The 21,422-nt window shown below is 40.2% G+C and overlaps 1 protein-coding gene across 4 annotated transcripts in view; it reads right to left on the bottom strand.

Moving 5' to 3' along the window:
- The window catches only part of MACROD2 (mono-ADP ribosylhydrolase 2), an 893,215-nt gene that overhangs the window by 862,164 nt on the left and 9,629 nt on the right, over positions 1-21,422 (bottom strand). For all 4 annotated transcript variants that reach the window (XM_063327858.1, XM_063327857.1, XM_063327859.1 and 1 more), the window contains exon 3: positions 6,216-6,323. In XM_063327858.1, coding sequence (XP_063183928.1) covers positions 6,216-6,323 — 108 coding nt within the window. The remainder of the gene's footprint in view (positions 1-6,215; positions 6,324-21,422) is intronic.

Raw genomic sequence — 21,422 nt, 5'->3', positions numbered from 1 at the left:
CATCCTGACAACATTTCACCACAATAAGTTTCCCCCCCTCCCAAATCACCCCAGAACAGGAAAAAAGTTCATTCCTGCCATGTGTCTGCTGCACTGCCAATCCTTTTTTTTTTTTCTTAAGTTTTGAGTTATACTAATTATATATATTTTCAAAGTATATTGTGACCAACCTTGCTGCAGTACAATTCTGAGTTAGTCTCCTCCATTTCAAGCCTTTGCCCCATCCTCAGAGCAGCTAAAGTAATCCCCCTAAATTCAACTCCACCTCTAGCTGTAGTTTTCTTTGGTTTCATTCTCTTTGATCACTACCACTTTACACAGATTTTTAGTTTTCATCCAAATGAGCATTACGCTAAAGGGAAGAGCTACACTGACATCAGATTAGACCAAAAGCAGAGGGCAAGTTAAACCATGCCTTATTCACCAGCTGCATTTAAGGTATTTTCCACAGAAAAGCAGTAATAAACTCACTCACAGATGTCGTGATTGAGAATGACCGATTCCCTCAACTATTAACATTGACTTTTCTGATGAGTAAGTGGGGACTATATATAAATTAGTCTGAGGCTCTACACACAAGTGTAATTGCACCAACTGTAATTTAACTCAAGAAACCTTTGATTAACACCACAGTCTGCTCACGCTAAAGATGAAAACTAAATTAACAACAATTTGTTACCATTATTGGTTCTATTCCTTGAGGAAATTAGAACAGCGTAAGTTATAGGCAGATGCCAGATGACTCTATGCAAGAGATTTCCATGCAAGTTTTCAGTTTCCCTATCTGTATACTAGAGATAAAACATTTAAAACATGCTTACAAAACATGCTACTAGACATCAAACTCACTAAGACACTCCCAACATAAGCAATCATTTGTGTTTAGCTCAGCTGGGAAAAAGAAGTCCAACACCCCACCCCCACCCCCCCCGCCCCAAAATAATCAATGTTAATAAATGCAAACATCCCACGCAAAAATCCTGTAAGCAACTTAAGGGCAGGTTTTATGTTTTGTTGATTCCACTTTCAATAGCAGGAACATTTGAGTTAAGGGACTCATAGTGAAAGAGCTGAAGAATAATTTCCAATAAACTCCAGAGTAAGAACTAATGGTCACTGTAAAACAAAAAGGGAGAAAGCACCTATATAGACAATACTGGTTCAGGCCCAGCAGCTGACTCGAATACCTTCATAATATTTAGACAGGCCACTTCTGAAGTAATTTCTCCTTCAGAAGCGACAAGATGAAAATTTTGTGTGATAAATTAAGTTGCCAAATGAAATGGATTAGCAATCAGTGAAATTGCCTGATGTCAGATCTGTTCCAGATTAGAATCCATCCTTTTTCCCCACCTGTTCATTAAGCACCAAGTTAAAGGCAACTGCAATGACTGATTGCGCATTAACAAGCTGTTTATGTGGAAAGCCACAGTTCAGCCACTATCTATACTTACACTCTCATTTAAGCATAATTCACTGATAATATATTCAGTTCCCAGTTTCAATACATAGTACTTCTACCTTGATGTGTAATTTTGGACTTGAGAAAAATGGGATGCCTCATGAAATTAAACAATCCGATTATACTTCAAGGTCAAGGCCAGGAAGAGTCTAGAAGAAAGTCTGTTGCTATCTCCAGTTAAGAAAACCAGAGAAAGATACTGCTGTTACACTAAAATACTTAAGCATGGTTGTGAAGTCAGAAGCCTGAGGGAGGAAAGGCATATTTATGGGAAATTGAGACTTAATATGAAAACGGCTGTTTCATCCTCCAAGTCAAGTCATGCAGAGACTCCAGGTGAAACCAATCTTGCAACAAGCAAAGCAAAAGCCATGTATTCAAAACCGAGTATTTTCCAATTCCACAACTTCCAGTACCAGGACAGGGAGGTACAGCAGGACAAGCGTTTCAAACTCCTAGAAATTTGTTAAAAAGACTCAGATGTAACTCACTCCCTGAAAACATGCAACCGAGAGATCCTTCCCTCTGCGTACCTTCACTCACTGGCTCTGCACAACACGCAGCGCGTGTCTGCCAAACCAGCATCCCCAGCTGCAGTGACCCACTGCAGGCACACAGATGGTTTCCCGTAGAGGAAAACTCTTCTTAAGCAGCATGAGGTTTAGTAACTAAATTCCAGCATCAGAGGTTACTAAAAAAGCAACTTAAGTTTATTTTGGGTTTTGTTTTTGTTTTGTTGTTGTTTTTTGGGGTTTTGGTGTTTGTTTTTTTTTTTTTTACTGATTTTCTTCACTAACTCTTTTCACTACCTATCAGAGTAAGATTTTTACTTCCCATTTGTTTTCTCATATGGAAAAAATATTCCCCTTAAAAAGTGATAGCCTCTCCCCAGATTTGGGAGGATTAGAGATGATTCCAGCTCTCAAGTACAGCTTAAAGGAAGCCACTCAGTTGCTATAACTGTAGCAACCATGTAATTGCTAATGCAGAAGCAACACTATAGACCTATTACCAGAAATATCTACTTGAATAGAACCGATCACCTTCCGTTTTCCTGCAGATTAGACATTTCTGTTCTCAGTACGATACTTTTGTACAGATATCCGCAAATACTTTTCAAAACTACAAAGAAATAACATTTCTTCTAGTGTTCCGCAAGTAATCCTCTTCCCCTCAACAAAATAAAAATAAGGAAATCCCTTCCCCCCCAATATCATTTCTCCCTCCTAGTAAAAGAAAAAAAAATAAATCACTCACAAGAACATTAGTACACACCTTCTTATCTTAGAACTGGGCCAGTAACAGGTAAAAAGTGAATGAATAGGTCAGTAGTGATGAACTGGTGCTTATGGTATATCAGGTACATAGACATACATATCACACCCACTCTGAAAATGCAACTCCTTTATTCACTTCAGATTTAAAAAGTTGCTGCATACAATATAAATAGTGACATATTTTTCACCTATATTTATTAAAAATGCAGAGGAAATGTAGTATTTACTGCTTAACTGATACTATAAGTATTGCACAATTTATTTTTCAAGCCTTACTGAGGCTTTTACCGCTTATTTCTGTCTTTGGGATTAGCGACTCTATAAAAACAACATAGCTGAAAAAGCCTAAAAGTGAGTAGAATAAGCTCCATGACTGGTAGACTAATCCTCCTTTTTTGTTTTTCCAATAGACCCTGAAAACTTCAGTCAGGACCTGTGTTACTACATCAGACCCACCTAAGCCATGAGACCATCACGTCATACCGTCCAGACTTTCAATAAGCAGAGGCAGACACAGAGGGAAACAATTTATTTTTTTTTTTTTTTTAGAGTCACAACTCAGGACACACACCACTTGTTTTTGGACTGCTGCTAACAACCTCCAGCAGAAAGACTTGCTCCCTAAATCTGTATCGTATGTTGGAGAAAGCAGCTCAAAAACACTAAGGTAGAGGGAACTGGCGAGGTGGCATTACACATTTTGTAGTTTTGTGTTCCAATATTATCTGAAACTATTTTTCTTACATAGCTCATTCGGTCCACAAAATGGTTTCTATCAGGAAATGCCTGCAGTATGAACAAAACGTGTTAAGAGAGCTGCACAGAAAGGGGCAGAGGGACTAAACGAACCCCCTTCCTCTCCCTCCCCTAAACACAAACACCCCCACCACCCCCAAGCTCAGTTCTCACAGGTTATTTGGAAGCCAGCTAATTGTGGTTGTCTGACTTCCAGGTGCTTGAAGCACTTTTGGCAGCAGGATGAAGTGACATCTAGGAATAGTTAGTTTGGTAAAAAGGCCAGTTATCATGGATTTACACAGTAAGTACATGCCTCATGGACAGCCTGATTGCATTCTTAGAGCATAATACCTAAAGAGCCAAAAAGCATATAGGAGTAAAAATAAGATTTTTCTAGAAATCATAGCCGAATCCTTAAAAAAGAGAGGAAAGAAATCAACATAACAGGCTTAGGCAAAACATCAAGTTAAACTAATAGCTGTTGCAATGCAATCAGTAGCAAGAAAGTTTTAGGGAGCTATTCTGGAAGGATAACACATTTACAGGGGTAGATAACTGACATTGATTTTTGGCAAAATTACTTATCTCCTCCAACACTGCATCTCAGGTTAACTCTCACTCTCTTCAGAAGCCCAAAAGAAGATTCTCACTCTGATCGTGAATGATTTCAAAGTGGCTGTTTTGACATGGTTGTTTTGATAATGAGCAAAGACACAAACTTTTACTTCCACTGTTTCCATAGTTGTCCGCTTTTAGCATAAAATATTTGTAAAACATTTTGGAAAGTAAGTAACATTCAGTTTGTCTGTTAAAGTCAAGGAGAAAAGGGGATCCTTTTGTAGCAGAGCTCCTCAATGATATCTTGGTATTTAGCTACAGAAGATGACCATTAACACCTTTGTTAGCCTAACGAAAGAAACTCAATTAGCACTTTAACTGGCTCATATATAAATGAGAAACTGAAAGGGGAAACAGAATTCAGAGCATAAGGTAAGCTACTAAATTTAACAGACGGGTTTGTGTAGTATAGCTCAGAAATAAACTTGGCTATACTCTGAACAGTCACGCTGTCAGCTGCATGCCCGAAGGAGGACATCACTGTATCGAGTCAGCGCTACAGGCAACTTACCGCACGTATTCTCACACCCCTGTTTAATCAAGTAAATCCAGTTATGTCTCATTTGCCCCTCACAGGCAGCTATTAGAAAATATAAGAGTTTTTATAAGAGTTCTAATTCTGAAGCTAATCCGCAACCAGTTCCAGCCTGCAATTCAAGGGAGGCCTATGAACAAAGAGAATCTAAATATAAATCGAGAGAAATATGCTAATATTGACTTACTGTAGAGTAATAAAGCTAGGAAGCCAACGAGAGCACTACTGGAAATGTCATCTTGAAAGAATCAGGGGAGAAAAATTAAAAGATTAATACTTGAGAGACCTTGCCGACACAGCGAGGAGAAGATTGTGTTACTACATGGATGCTACCCATATTGTTTGTCTGTAATGTAGAAAGGCTTCTGTGCATCAGTAAACTAGAAGATTAATTAAAAACTTTTGCATGGAAATATCATCCTTGTTACTTGTTGGAGTGCAAAAATGCATTTTGAGATAAGTAAGGGTTCTTCTACCTGTACTCCATGAAATCTAGTAGCATGTCTCCGCTGTAAAGTAGGGAGTTAAGCAGACAGAAACAACATCAAACAATCCAAGAGCCTTTGTTTCCCAACTTCCACACTCTGAGCGAACATTTCTGTACTCTTTACAGACATGAGCCAGCATCTCCACACAGCTTTTTACTGTGGTAAGCAAATACATCAGTTTTGGCCAACACAACCTTGGGAATTTCTGCACTTTATTCCATCAGAGAGAAGATACTGCAGTATGTTTCCTTCCAATAAACGAATACCACCATAAATTAGTTCTTGAAAATTAATCAATACACATAGCAACTAAGGACAATGTCAGCCAAATACCAGGGTGGGGAAATTTCCAGCCTCAAGAAAAAAAAAAATCGTATTTTTTGGGGGGCGAGGAGTGCAGGCAAGATTTGGGTGGGGCACGTGCGTAGCAGGAAACCTTCCCATAGTCTGACCCAGCCAGCCAAATTAGCTCATTATGCACAAATAAATTAATAGCACAGGCATTTCCCCCTCCCTTTTTTTTTGTCACATGAAGATGCTATGTGCAGTTCTTCACCTCAGTTGCATGCAGTCACTAAGCAAGAAGAGGTATCAAAACATTTAAAACTCTGTAGCTCATGACTCAAAATTTGAAAGATACAATCTCCCTACAAGAAAGCAAATATTCATGCCGCATAAAACAGAAATTGATTTTTCCTATCACCTTATTGTTAATGTTTTCACGTTACCTAGCCCACGAATGGCTTGATTTATGAAAACAGAGAAGAACGTACTGCAGTAGTTTAGTGTAAGAGCTCAGCCTTCTACCAGATCAAGTGTGAAGTCTCAGCTGCTCAAACTAAGTCAAAAGATGGATGCAAGATAATTATTTTTTTCCTTGGCGACTATGCTATTACAGTTTCACAATACTCCTTCTCACAGTAAAGGCACACAGTATGAACAGACGCAATATAGAGAAATTGGGAAAAAATCATGTAGTTTCCGTGAGACATCCACAGGACATGCCAATTTTATGCAACTTCTCAAAGTTCAAACCTGCAACGTGGCACTAAGAAGGACGGTTGAGACATAGCGATGTAAAACATTTAATCACCTACCAGCATTAACGATGGCATCAACCTCAAGCAGTGTAATGTCACCTCTATAGAGAGAAACTTTCTCGCTCAGACTTTTCTTCCCCTGCAGATCTTCTTTAGTGTTTTCACCTACAAAACAAGAAAGCAGTAAAACCAGATTACAAACGTGGATCTGAGATCACTATTTAGAAGTCCAGAGCAGGTATCAGCAGTTTTCAGTTACACTACTGCTGTCAGACTGCGACATCTTTCGGTTTTGCCTCGAGAGGGCACCGGTAACCCAAAGATACCAGCATTTCCCTCAAGTCACACTAGTTGCTTTTTATTTGTTTTCAAATACAAGCTCCTAGGAAGCACTGATTCCTTGCCCACATGCCATTTGATTAAAAAACTGTATATGCATACACATTTTTTGGAGCTAGAGCCATCAAATAATTTCTTTGGTAACCATAAGGGTGCAAATTATGAAAAATGAGAAGAATTAGTTAAGATAATCCTCCCACTGAAGCAATAATTTATCCAAATTAAAAGTTATTCAGAACAGATACAACAACACACAAGCACACCATTTGCCAAGAGCCCCAAAATTCAGAACTAGCCCTGGCAGCAGCTAGTGGGGAAAAGAAAAACCTGAACAAAAACACCTGCAAATTTAAACTTGGAGCTTTGGTATCTTAAATTGCTCAACTAGAAGATAAGGGGGTGAAGACACAACATACATTAGCTTTCAAAACATTCATTACTAAACAATGTTTAGTATTAGTTTAATAGACCTATTAGTTTAATAGGTCCCTTATTCTGGTAAACTCTTAATTTTTGCGTCACCAATTCACTGAATTTGCATCATCATCTATGTAACTGTTCGGTTACCTCAAACATTTCTACAAACACATATTGGCGAAAAGCTCACCACTGTCTTGCGTTGTTAGACATCCACATCATTAGCAAAGAACTAATGAGAGAAAGATTGCTCTATTTTATTATTATTATTGAAAATTAATGATTTCCAACACAAGCCAAGTCTAAAGAGGCTTGGGTTCATATCTTGGCCAGAAACAGAACTGAATTGCTAAAGTCACAATTTAAGTGGAAAACAGTTCTCAGTCTTCCAAACAGGTGATTTTTTTTTTTTTGTTAGAAAAAAAAACTCAAGAGAAGATTTAGCAAGAAGGTAGAGGGGAGTCCAAACAAATCTGGCCCTGTAGTTTCACATCAGCCTTTGTTTTAACCAATTTCCACAAATTTGAGCATATCTGTTCAAGTTTGTCAGCATTCCAAACAACTATAAGTAGAAATAAGAAAGACGCCTTTATTTTAGGTGTTCCTCTTCCAACATCAGCACAAAGGACTGGTACCAGAAATCACTGTTTACCTCAACCACCCCAAGGTAGCCAGCCTCACTCAATTCTACTTTAGAGCAGTTATCACACGCCTAGTGCAAAATCCACACCACCTCCAGCAAAAGATACGTTGCTGCTGTGATTTACGCTAGCGTAAAGGGAGTCTTGTATTCAAGTGTGCGTATTCAGGAGTTTGATTTCTGTATTTGGCTGCTAAGGCGACTGTTCCATCGCCACCAGATCACCCTCAGTGTCTTAGCCAAAGTGAAGGAAGAGATTCTGTGGAAAGGTATCAAGCTTTTATTATATTAAGAAACTTCTATTACTCTAACTTAAGAGTTATACGCTGTTCATCCATTTTTCCACAGAAAGGTAACAATTGCAGTTAGCTGTTGAATTGTATTAAAATAAAAATCAGTCTCTGTGACTGATTTACAGAGTCTGATTTATTATCTGCTTTCATGTTAACTGCATTCTACCAGCAAGGAGGACACTTGTTTTCCCCACCCCTCCCCAGTGAGCGTCCTACCGGAGCTGCCAAATTTAAAATGCACACCCCCACCACCATCTTCCCCCTCCATCCTTCTGCCCAAGTTACTGCAATAATACTTAACATCAAACCAAATACAGCAAATGCTTTAAACTAAAACCATTTAACTAGAAAGTACAGTATGGATACACTACAGTATTTTTATCAATACAACACTAAAACAAAAAAAAAAACTACCAGAAAGAGCCACGAGGAGAAGAGATACCACACAAATAAAAAAAATAAAATTCTCCTTATCACTAATTTGAGTCAGAGGGAAAGCAGAGATGTCCCTTAGTCCAGTCACCAGCAAGGTCATCTAACTCTTTCTGCAGGGTGTGACACAACACGACGTTGCGCATGCTGGTGCTGCCTCTTTTCTATCCTCCACAGCCTTCACAACTCTGCCTCCAGTTCTCACCCTGTGCAAGGACTGAGTATATTTGAGTGTGGTTCTCCTGAGATTCCCTCCCCATGACAGTGGATTAATAAATTCACTGCCTCATAAGAAAAAAAAAAAAAGACAAACACAAAAAAACCAACAAACACCACACCAAAAAAACCCAAAGCCCTCCTACGTGATTCTCACAACCTCTTGAGCAAGCCCCTTCCCTGACCCACAGTTATTGGAAGAGCCGCCCTGATAACCTCTGTCTTTAGAGTTCAGTAGTAAAAGCATATGCTGCCTTGAACATCTTTGATAGATTACCCTCATTTCTTTCAATAAAAGCCTGATTTAACAGACGATTTGAGCTTGCACTTATTTTATTTTGCTCTGGTTTTTACAGAAGGAAGCTCAACACTGATGGAAGTTGTGGGGAGCCAAGGCTTGTTCGCAAAGACACTCAACAGGTCTACTAATATGCTGCTGATTACAAAAGTAATCCCAATAGCATACAAATAGTTGTAGGAGAGACGACTGTTTCTCTTTCGCCATCTGTTCGATCTCTGGGGCTGGCAGACAACATTTCCTAACAAAGTCAAAACTGATATCTGATTTGGGTTATTTTCTTCTCCTGTAATCAATTTAGTCATCTTGGCAGGGACAGCAAAGTCACTTCTGGCCCTTACAAATAACTCACTTCCCACCTTTGTCTCCCATTTCTTCCTCCACCAAGCATTTTTGCCTGCTTCTCAGATTAAAAGAAAACCTGCACTCATTTACTTCAAAGTCTGTTCCCAAGATAATGATGGACCTCAGATCTGTGAATAAGTATGATCAGTCCTCAAACATGCCCATGGAACTCAAATGCTGTAGGTATTATCCTGTCATTCATGGCACCGTAACTCAGCAAGGACAAACCAGCAATTCCAGGGCATTGCCTGTTTCACAAAGCACACGCACCATGTGTACATATCAGCACATTAATAAAAATCTTAGCAGTGACAGATTTACCTTGCACTTGTAGCATAACGAGACTATTTCTTGCTCTCATTAATGAAAAAGCTCTACAGATATCCTCAAGAAATAAATCCTCTGAAGTGGTTGCTATGTAACCTCATCTTCAACACAAGCTACAAAACAGGAGTTGAGTCCCTAGACTTAAAGGCCTACGTCTTTAAAGAAAAGAAAGCCTGCTTGCCAAGGAAATCAAGCTTTCAAGTCTGTCTCCACATTGGTTGTCCAGAATGCACCTTAAAGGCAAAACAGCTGAAAAGCCAGGAAAATTCAGATATATTCCAGTCCCAAAAACCAAAAAAACAATACAACACAACACACACCACCAAACAAAGAAGTCCCACCAACTAAACCCACACTACATCAAGGTCATGACAAAGTCCATCTCAGTCTTAGATGGAGGCATCACAGACTCCAAGATAAGAAAAACATGTTGTTTGGACTGCGGCTGTGAATATGAGAAGTTTTCAGGACAAAGCAGCAAGCAGAATAAGAGAGACTGAATTTTCTGAAGTACCTCCACAGGAATGCCAGCATAGCTACAGTAAAATTTAAGAGGCACTAGAAGATTTTTAAGATCATCCAGCTGGGCAGCAAAGATTGCCTTGGAAGGAAGGCTTCCTCCCTGCTGGAAGAACTGCTCCTGTCTCCATCATAGCTCTCCTAGCTCACAAGCAAAACCAAAACACGTACTGAGCACCTGCGCAAGACGCCTGGATGCCTTCAGATCATCACTTTTAATCAAGCCATGGCTAGTAAAATGCCAAAATAACTGTTCAAATGGGACTGTGGCAGTATTAAGTATGAGCAATAGCTTCTGCTTTATTTGGGGTTTTATCCTTGTGTACTCCCAAGGAGACTGTTTCTGGGGCTTCCCTTCCCTCTGCAGTAAGACTTTGCCCCCACCTCTACCCCATGCCCATCTCCATTGAAAAAGTAAAAATAAAGGCTTTATTGGAGGTGCTCCTCAAAACTAACTAAATATATATATACACACACACACAAAAGGTGAGCTCTCATAGCAATGATAACCAGCATTAGTTTGACCATTTTGTTTCCCAGCTCCCCCCAGTCAGTTTTCTTACTCATTTTTCTTCCTTAATCTCAGAATTTGTGCAAACAGTTATTTGTGTGGCCGGTAAGGATTATGAATAGACTCAAGCTGCAGTTTAAACACATTAACATTTCACGTATTTCATTACAATTATGTGTGCATAACAAAAGCAAATAAGCCGTTTTGTTTAATGTGAATTTTACAGGGTACATTTGTGTAAAGTCTGCCTATCCGATTTCTGAGAAAGTGCAAGCCCAGGGTCTTCATCCCTGATGACTTCCTGGGACCAGCTAATGCCAGCCCTGCCTCTGGAATAAAAGGCCCTACCTTAATTCAAGACCTGTGACTAAAAGCATCAGCAAAGCAATGCTCACCCATACAGATAGATTTCACAACCATTTAGAGCTTTCAGGTTCAGATGAATGAAAAAAAATTAACTGGCACAAAGAAAACTATTAAGGAGGAGGGTAAATGGAATATTCACAAACTTTTGAAGTGACTTTCTAAATTCCACTCACTTCACACAATAGAAACTGTATCGTAAAGTGACTGTAGGCATAACTACAGTCTGTTCAAGTCTATTCATTTGAAAGAAATGAAATTAAATTTGCAAAGTGAGACACTGAGATGTAAAGCAACCCCACGCGCATGCCAAAAATCCGCATATTCACAAGCAGGTGAGGATCTAACAGAACCCTAAGGAAACACCCAATATGAAAGCAATTCCTAAGACCAAGTTTTGAATTTTTTCCGCAAGTGCCTATTCAGTCTCTCTGACAGTTTTCTGACCTAAATAATTATCAAACTTTACTCCTCTGCCTAACTAGCCCTAATTCAGATGTTATCCATCCCTTCTCTGGGGTGATTTTGACAGGAAAAAACAAATACATCAAGAAATAATATCTGCTAGGGAAGCATAGCAATATACTGAAAAATATCAAATACAGAAACAAAGCAAAAACACAGACAGGTGTGTGGGGTTTTTTTTAAACTTCAGTATTGTGAACATGCTGACCATAGCTCCTATCGGAATGCAAAGCCAATGGTCATTAAATCATCTGTGTACCCACACACACGAAGTACAGAGTCGATCCAGTCACATTCTTACTGAAATCTATCTACCTAAACCTAACAGTTTAGGCTGTTTTTAAAGACACACAACAGTGGGGACACTACAAACGCTCTAGGTCCTCCCCTCCACCCCCAGAAATATATTGGAGTTGAAAATCTTCACCATAAAAAGCTGAAAACTTTTTGTCCCACCACCATTTGTCCCCTCCAGATCCAAACCATCATCTTCCACCCCTCTGTCTACACAACCCAACTTGGCTTCTGCCAAGTCACACCCTTTGGGCCTTTAGCCATGCTCACAGCACCTCTGACTTCCTTCTAGCCACATCTTTCTTAAGCGTGAAGTTCATCAGCTGCGCTCTTAACGCTAAGTACAGCAAACAGGTAGTCTGTCCCTCAGCTTTACTTTACAATTCCTTCTAACTCGCATCAAAGGAAAAGGACCCTTACATCTTACACATATGCAGAGAAACACATTAGATTTAGTGAACAAAAACGCACCTAGAAAGAAAACACGGAAAGCTCTTCAGAACGAAGAGGAAAAAGGACTTTCAGAACAGCTCACTAGAGGGAGCCCCCATAAAGGGCATGAATACGCTCAGCTCGTGCAATGGAAGAGTATAGCACAAACCTAACTTCATTGTAAAATCAACTCTGAAACTCAGCCACTGCTAAAATATCCAGAATTTTAAAGTCTAGTACACTTTAAAGGATCTTAATTTTTTAAAGAGGTCTCAGACATCCAATTACAGAAATCCCTACAGCAATACCAAAGAGCTTGCAATCAAAGGGAGGAGAAAAACCAACAGCTGGAAGAGCTTCTGTTAAAAAACACATCTTCGTTTTTAAACTATTTGATAATTAAAGAGTAGAGCACACACGAAGTAGTAAAAATAGTTATTGAAACCCCATAGTATAAAGCGATACCTGTGGCAAAGAAAAAGGCTCTTGGCACTCCATGAGCAAAAGCAGATAAGAGAAGAAACCAAAGAAAGAACAAGTGAAAAGGATTTACAGCAGCTAGGCTCACAGGCTTGCACTAACAAAATGAGATTTTCTATAACAAGTCAGATGACTTGATTTTTTTTTTCCCCCTCTAGTTCACAAAACCAAGAGTAACAGACTGAATGGCAAGAAACAAAGCTGAAAATGGGAGAGTTTCATCACTTATAGACTTTAGAATCCACAGCTGAAGGAAATAAATTAATTTCAAGTTAAAAATAAATAGAGTAAGTCTGTCCACTATCTCATCCCTGCTACGACAGCTACTAATAGAAACACGTATTCCCACAAGGAAGGCTTCTCCAACAGCAGTCTATAACACCATCTGGACAAAGCGCTGGGAGAAAAGCCTGAGCAAGGGACAAGAGTCCCACTATCAATGCCAGACAAGAGCCAGCCCTTCCTCTCCTAGGAGAATCCTCAACAAAGGCTGGATCGGGACACTGCTCCACTTTTCTCAGGCTGCTGAAAAAACAAAGGATTTGAGCGAACTTTAAGAGTGCATCTGACCGCAGAGAAAGCTACAGCAACTATTCTGCTACATATTCTGTGCACTCTTCCCTTCAGTGCTTTTTTTTTTCCTTAATGCTTTGTTTTCACAAGCGTCTTGTACAGTTTAAAAATGACAAACTATTAGCAATTACTACCCTCGCATTTAACACAGCTTTCCATTCCATTTGTTTCTGCATAGGCTTACAGAGGGTTAGAAAAGACAGCTTGTAAAATCTGTTACATTACGTGCCTGCTTTTACTCCTACTAACTGTGGATGATTGTACAGGAAAGGCAATTGCTTATCTAAATCAAGATAAGCATTATTTCCATATGTTCCATCACCAGGGGGGAAAGCATTCACAGATGCACTCTAGTACTTCAGATTTGTAGTACAGATTTGCTCTATCACTTCTTGGACTTAAACGAGATCAGAACCTGAGCACAAGGAAGAAACATCTGTTGCCAACAAATCACTTTCTACCTAGCCAAAAATGCAGCACATCACACAAGTCGAAGGCACTTGAGGATGAACACCAACACCTTCTCCCTGGCTACACACTCTGCCAATATGCTCTGTTTCAGCTAATTACAAACTGGCATAATTGGATTAACCAAGAACTACAGCCAAGTACAAAGCTTATGAGGCATACAGACGCCATGAATCACAGAATGGATGAGGTTGGGTGGGACCCTCTAGAGATCATCAAGTCCAACCTCCCCACTCAAAGCAAGGTCACCCAGAACAAGTTGCCCAGGACCCCATCCCAGTTGGATTTTTACTGTCTCCAAAGACAGAGATTCCACACAAGTAACCCGGTTCCAGTGTTCAGCCACCCTCGCAGTAACTGTGTGGTTTTGTTTGCTTATGCCCAAATAGAATTTCCTCTTTCAACATGTGCTCATTGCCTCTTGCCCTGTCACTGTGTACCACTGAGAAGAGTCTGGAGCCATCTTCTTTACACCCTCCCAACATATGTTTGTAAACATTGATCAGGTCCTCTCTGGGCATCTTTTCTTCAGACTAAACCCCAGCGCTCTCAGCCTCTCCTTGCAGAAGAGATGCTCCAGTCCCTTAATCATCTTTGTGGCTCATCTGGCGCACCAACTACACTTCCAACTTTTGTACAAAAAGTTGTTGTCACAAATTTGCTGAGTGAGCACTCTGTCCCATCTTCCAAGTCAGGCGGTCACAGTATCTCCCATTCAAGGTTTTTCAGAGGTACGAAATACCCCCAGCAGAGGGCGTGAGCATCACTTGACATCCACTGGTTAGCATCCAACGAACCACAACATAATTGAGTTCAACAGTGCTGTAACACAACCCTCTAAAGCTACTGCAAGAAGCCCAGAACTAAATCACTCATTTTAAGTTAAATGCAGTGATATGGCAATCAGCAGCCCACAAAAAGGGTTGTAAATATGAGCTTCTACTTTTCAGCCACATGACTGAATTGGAGCCATTCAAGACTCTGTTACATGTTAAAGAGAGAATTAGCGGTATACCATGAGAATTGATAGAAAATACCCAGTCGGTCCTAACAGCCCACAGAACACTTATGCAAAATGCAGTTATTCTTGTGTTATGAAGGTCTTGCCTAGTCCTTACAAGTGTTCCAACCTTTTCCTCAGTCTTTCCCACACAGCTCTGTATGTCCCCCAAAAACAAAACAGAGAGGCAAAAAAACCCTTTAAATCTGGGAGCAGAAGAAGGAGAGAGAATTGAGAAGCTTGCCCTTTTTCTGAAGTTTTTGTGAAATGAGAGAAGACTTGGTATGGAGTGCAAGAGTGCCAAAGACCAAAGTTTGAGAAAGCAGTAACAACAAACAAGGAGAACAAGAAAAGGAATACATTCTCAATTCTTATTTGTCATGCAACCTGGTCTGCAGGGACACACAATTGTCAATTCATAAATCAAAGTCTTCTCACTTCAGTGGCATGCACAGTGACAGCAAAGACACAACATTAAGTAGGCTGAGGCCCTAGGGTATTTGTGTGTTTACTCGGAGAGTCAGCATCCAGCTGCTACGGTTGCTATGCTTGCTTCTGCTGGTTTGAGATTTCATGATTTAGGGTGCATAGGAACGGCTGCTGGCTTAGCTGTAGCCCAGAAGGAGCTGTGCTTTGTGTATTTGAAGAAACTCATTCAATCACTGTCTTGTTTGGTTGTTGGGTTTTTTTGGTTGGTTGTTTTGTTGTGGGTTTTTTTGGTTTTTTTTGAAGTGAGCCTTCAGAGGTATTCAAAACTTTGTGATAATATATTGGAATTAAAAAAAAGCAGCAGCTGTTGGACAGCGTATTTACTAAGTTCTTGCCCAAGCCTGATTATCAGTACCTCACTCTGAGGGATACCAAGAATTGGTATTGCCATTCCAGAATGGCAGCATGAGTTGCACTAAAGTATGTTAAATGGTCAACGAAGGTCACACGGAGGCAAGAACTAAACCACATCATCTCCAATTCAATACTTTATAACCTCCCTCTACCACAGAGAGCTTATAATTGACAATACAAGTTCAAAAATTGAGACAAAAATATATTACACTCTTTTAGACCACTGTTCATTGCCTCACAGAAATACGTTGATACTTTTCTATTAAGCTAGAAGACTACAGGTGATGCTACTTCACTAGATTCCTTCAAAAACAAAGTGGATCACCTTCACTGCAAGAGTTGTGTCTTGGTAATATCTCAGCATTCATACAACTATTCCTGGTGTGTTCAGATCAATCCAGTGCCTCCTGGAATAACTATGAGCCTTCATCCAAGACTTACACTACCCATAGCACAGTATTCCTTCACCCAGCTGTAGAAACTAGCTGGGGGGGGGGGGGGGGGGGGGGAGGGGAAGGTGTTTGGTCTTCTGCAGCATCTGTTTTATCTACCAAGAAGTGAAAACTCATTTCTAATACGTGTGAACAGCACATACAGCATCAAGCAAAATTAAAGTAAGTTTATAGTGCAAAACCGCAAATTCATTAGCTTACTAAGCAGTCAGACAATTTTTACTCTACGTTCTCTGCTTTTTGAATTTTCTACACCATTGCTAAGCAACAGCTTCTCTACTTGAGCATTACCAGCCTTTTGTAGTACTTACTACATAGCTTGGAAATAAAAAGTTACTACCAGCAAGCTATGAAACTTCTGCAAAACTGTCGGCAAATAGCTCATGGCATTGTTATTCAAGAACATCTCTGCGTTAGATACAGCTACAACTGCTTACCAGATGGGAGCAGGAACTCCAGTCTTCCAGTACCAGGGGACAGGTAGGTAAGTTTCTATGCAAGCACAAAAGATAACGTTTTCTGCATGAAGACATTAGGCTTGGGTAGCACTTACCTTGCAGCCTTTCCCCTTCCCTACTCCCCGAGATACCATATGTAATTTGCTACCACAAGAAACAATAAGGCTTCAATCCAAACAGCAAGGTACAGAAGAAAATCTTCAATATTTGAAGAGGACTCTACCAAGACCCATCCGTGCTGCACGTCAGGCTTGCTTACTTTAAGGACTCGAAAAATAGGAAGTGTTACAAAGTCACCAGCAGGTAGGAGAAAGGTTTAGCTCTATCTTCCTCTGCACGTTTACCTGGAAATAAAAGACACACCAAACCTCAAAGCCCTTAAGATAATATAGGCATCTGTTGGTGAGCACTGCCTATCCTGGCTGGATTTAGTTATTCGCAATACACTTACAAATCTTCTCCTGTAAGAAATTTGGTAGCAAAGAAGAAAGGGAAAAAAAGAAAACAACAACGCAGCAACATGGAACTCTACTTTTTCTTTAAATATAACTGATCCATACCCTCAGTAATAGTTACATAAAATCTGGGGTTTGCTTTCAGTTGGTGCAGATTCATTAAGTATTCCCACAAAAGGACAGCACTGCAACACATAGTATGTTTGTATAACAGCAGTGTCTTTTTCAAAAGAATATCTTATTCATACAGAAAAAAATGACATTAAGCATACAGGGATGAAACCGATGCATGCTGAACTTCAAGTCCTATTCATGCAGCAAACAAGTGACTTACACTGCCTTTACAGGCTAACCATCAGTACCAAAGAAGCAATCAAAAAGGCCCATATCTGCATAAAACACGCCTCTGTGAAAAAGCAAAGTGCAGGATAAGGCAGGTAAATGTTTTAAAGCAAGACAGATGTGCAACCACTTCTACACTTTCTTCCTATCTGCATTATAGATACGGATAGTCTTTTGGACAGGATCCTTTTGGTAAACTATACGGCAGTCTTTTCTAACTCTGTGTCTGATCATGAACTCCTAAAGATGCTATTAGTGCAAAGGTGCATGTAGAGAACTACTTCCACTTTCAGAAATAAATGTATTGGCTATACCAGCACAAGGTTTAATTTCGCAAAAGTATACGTTCTATAGCATCCTGTCCACAAAAAACATCTGGAAACTTTGGTAAAGGCCCTTGTGACACACACTTCTGCAAACATGTCAAGTCAACACACAACAGCTGCAAGTCTCCGTACCTTTTCTGTGCACAAACACTATGCTTCCCCCCCATTTAAATAAGAAATATTTCTTAGCGTAATGGAGCCACACATGAAATTGCAATTTCAAAGGTTTTTAAAGCTGTGCAAAATAGATATTCGTATTTAAACCAGATTGTTAAGCTTTCTCTCCAGCACAGAAGAGAATTTTCTGTGCACTGTAAAAGACATGTCTGTATGCTGCACTTCCTACAGGGCTGAGGAATTCTCTGTCAGCTGGATTTTCCAATGGCACATCAGCTAGATGGCCTCTCACAGAGAGAGACACATATCACTTCACATAGGAAGTGCTACAACATCTTTTTCGGACATTAGTTGGTTTGTTAGAGACATTTCTACATGGTGAGCAGTTTGGCTCTAGTGAACCAAAAAAGGGAAACCAAGCTTCTCTGGTTTCCAGTGATTGGGTTCTTAACACATGTGTAATCAAGTGTTTAATTGTGCATGAAGCAAATGCAGCTGTGCATGAAAGTTGGTTAACATGATCCAACATCAGTGATCCCTCTACCTTATCAAGGGAGTTAAACCAGTATCCTTACGTGGTGGTTAATTTTCAGACTCGATGCGAGCCTCCCACATACAGACAACAGCAGCTGACAGGCCTGTCCTGTGTGATCACTAATTATTACTAGCCCCAGGCAGCAAATCCCACTTGAAGCAATAGTTCAGCACCTTCATAAATGTCTGTCACCTCTAAGCTACAGTGAATTAAGACAAGCCATACCACTCTCTTGCAGTCTTATCAAAATAGGCTCACGGTCTTCTGCAGGAGGACATCAGCTTTGTCCACCTACGGTTGAAGATATCCAAAAGTCATGTAGCCAGTTGGCAGGGCAACAGATCTACACTAGTAAGCCATGACAAGGGTACAATTTAACAGCTTGATCTTGGCCTCAACCTAATCACAGCTTCTAGTCAGGCTGGCTCACATCTGTCTGCAAAAGACTGTGAGGACATATGCCACAGTCCATCATAAATTATGGGTTATGGCTTTAGCCAAGCTACCATACTGAGCAAAACTAGACGACTTACTGAAACTGTCTTTGTAGAGCAAAGAATTGTTTGCTTATTTGATCTTGCAATCCCCCATGCTCAAAAGGAGCTCATCCTTTATACACAAAAAAGGGGAGGGGAAAAAGTAATAAAAGGAAAAAAAGATAGACATATACATAAACACAAATTACTGGAAACCAAGACCTATAACCTATTACTTTTCTCTGCATATATTAAACTACCTCACTCAAAATGTTACTATTCCTCTTCTTTTCCTTAGTAGTCTTGAACATGAGACAAGTCAGCCACTGAAACACTCCAGGATGGAACTTGAGAAACCCTACGCTTTTCTCAGCAATTCCTGAGGAACGGCAAATACCGACTTACACACAGCATCACTGCTGCAAAAGCCATCCTTCCTCACAACCTGAACGAGCCCACCCGCTGACGGCACACTGCATCATCTGGACTTTCTAACTCTGGGTAGTACTTCCTTAGGGACCTCTGTACAAAACTTCAGTGCACAGTGACGTTCAGTAGCTACAAAAAAAAGGATTGCTCCTCATATTGCAGGGGACAGAAGCTTGGAAGTTATTAATCTGGTCAAAGACTCGTGTCATCAGCACTTAAACATTAGAAATACTCTTTCTGGCAAAGATGTGCTTAACTTCCCTTTGGATCTCCACCCACTACGACTCTCTAAAACACACAGAGAGCTTTCAGAGCTTCAATAAAGATACTAGTTTACTGTTGAGAGCAGCATCCTTTCCTACAGTTCACTCTTGCCCCTTGAGGAGCTGGCTAACACTGGAGATAAAAGCATTCTCTCAGCTGCATGCAAAAGGACCACAAAATCCTAACTCTATCAAGGACCTGTATAAGCTTAACGCTGTGTGGAAGTTAACTTGTTAAAAAAAAAAATAATCATGGAATAGCAGCTTAAGAAGAAGTCATCGTCTTAATTACATCAAAGACAAGTGATTTACTTTCTTAGAGAGAGGATTTGCCACACTGGATTATGTGTTCTTAATCTATATAAACAGAGCTGATTTTTTGCTTTTTTAATAATCATCTCTCACACTTGCTGAAAGCAAGAATTTTTTGTTTTTCCCCAAAACATCTTAAAGAAAACTGTAAGCCAAGCATCATTTCTTTGACAGCTAATCCATCCTATAAAGGTTATATGCATGCAGCTCACCAGGGAATTACAAGGTCAATTGAATACATATTGGTTCTTTTTGTTTGCTGCAGTTCCCCCCCCCCCCCACCATAGTAAACGGACTGCTTTATCCACTTGTATCAAGGATATCACTAACTAGATAGGAATACTTGCCTCTCAAAACAAACTAAACCCTGCTCCCCAGGTTATTTCTCAGTTTACACTCAAGTAAGTTTGCACATGAAGAGTTTTTGCCATCTCTGCGCTGTGCAAGGCTATCTTTGGAAAAAGAATATCTGAGGTGGGAGTTCAGGAAGACAGAAAGGTGTATGCGGTCAGTAGACCACATGGCTGGATTTTTACCACTCTGCAGCTCTGTGTCTGTCCAGGACAGATCCCCAAAAGGGCAGCCAAGAGCCTGGGAGCAGCAGAGCACACAGGGCTCCGGTTACTCCCTGTTTCTCTGCCAGCCTTTAATATCCATTGCAGCCAAACATGAACCACTTCAGCCTTAAGGTCACTCCACGTTATGCCATGGGCACAGAGACTCCTGGACACCTTCAGAACAGGCTAATATGCTGCAAACATGGTTTGCTGTTGTCACCACTCCAATGCCTTTGTTGCTTCCTTAATATATGCATAACAAAAACAGACAATTGAAATCAGCAAGCAGATTTATAGCCCCTTCCGTAAAAAGTGCATCATTTCCTAAGTAGTCAAAATACTTCAGTACCACAATCTTCACACAATTCATGAAGCCACAGATGTTAATCTTCTAGTGGAGCTCCCCCAAGCTATTATACACAGCAATTAATAAGCAGTGATCTCCACATGCATCTAAATGACACAGCTTTCTAACCCGAACACGCTAGTCTTCAGGAGACTTTGTGATAGAGTGTTTAGCATGAGTAACAGAGCGGCACTCCAACATATGAAAAGTAAGGACAAAACCAAGTGCAGCACTGCATTTAAGTGAAGCCGGAACTCATGTTCAAGACCACAGCTAGTTGGAGGAGATCCTGAACTGTGGCATGCAAGTTGTTGTGGTTTTGTATGTGAACTCAATAGAAAAACTGCCGTAGTGTGAACTTAACCAAACAGTTTCAGTACCAAAAGCGCCATTTTCTTTGACAGACAGATAGCAAGCATCACATTGAGCTAAGATGTCTCAATTTACTTTCATCCTTGTCACTCAGCTAGAAATCTGTTCTAAAAACAGTTGCTAAAGTCACTATAAGAAAAAAAGATAACGCAAGCTGATGGACTTGTTTTTTGGTGGGGGATGGTCTTGAAGCATACTGGTTTCACGTAGCTGTTACAGACTGAACTTGTTGATTGCCGGGCAACTTTTGATGATATTAATGGTCTACTAGAACATAATTTCTTTTATCCTGTATAACTCTCTGAAAGTAACGAGTGGTTTAGAGAGATGCTATTTCTCACTTGTAAATGTCTGGCTGAATTTCACTGCAGCTTAGTAATGGCGTTACTTTCCAAAGGCTGTTTGATGATCATCACCTTGATTCCTGGTTCCCGCAGGACAGATACTCACATCAAATGGGGCCACACAGAGATGCTCTGAAGAGCCCAATATTGCTTGTGGTTAGTTAACCGTCTCAAGAAATGCTGGTCAATGGAGCTCAGTATTACCGCACATTTTTCTTTTCAGCA

This window comes from Chroicocephalus ridibundus, chromosome 3 (genome assembly GCF_963924245.1).
Source record: "Chroicocephalus ridibundus chromosome 3, bChrRid1.1, whole genome shotgun sequence".
NCBI classification, from domain to species: domain Eukaryota; kingdom Metazoa; phylum Chordata; class Aves; order Charadriiformes; family Laridae; genus Chroicocephalus; species Chroicocephalus ridibundus.
Note: the sequence above shows the minus strand (reverse complement) of the source record. Positions and strands in the feature narration are given on the sequence as shown.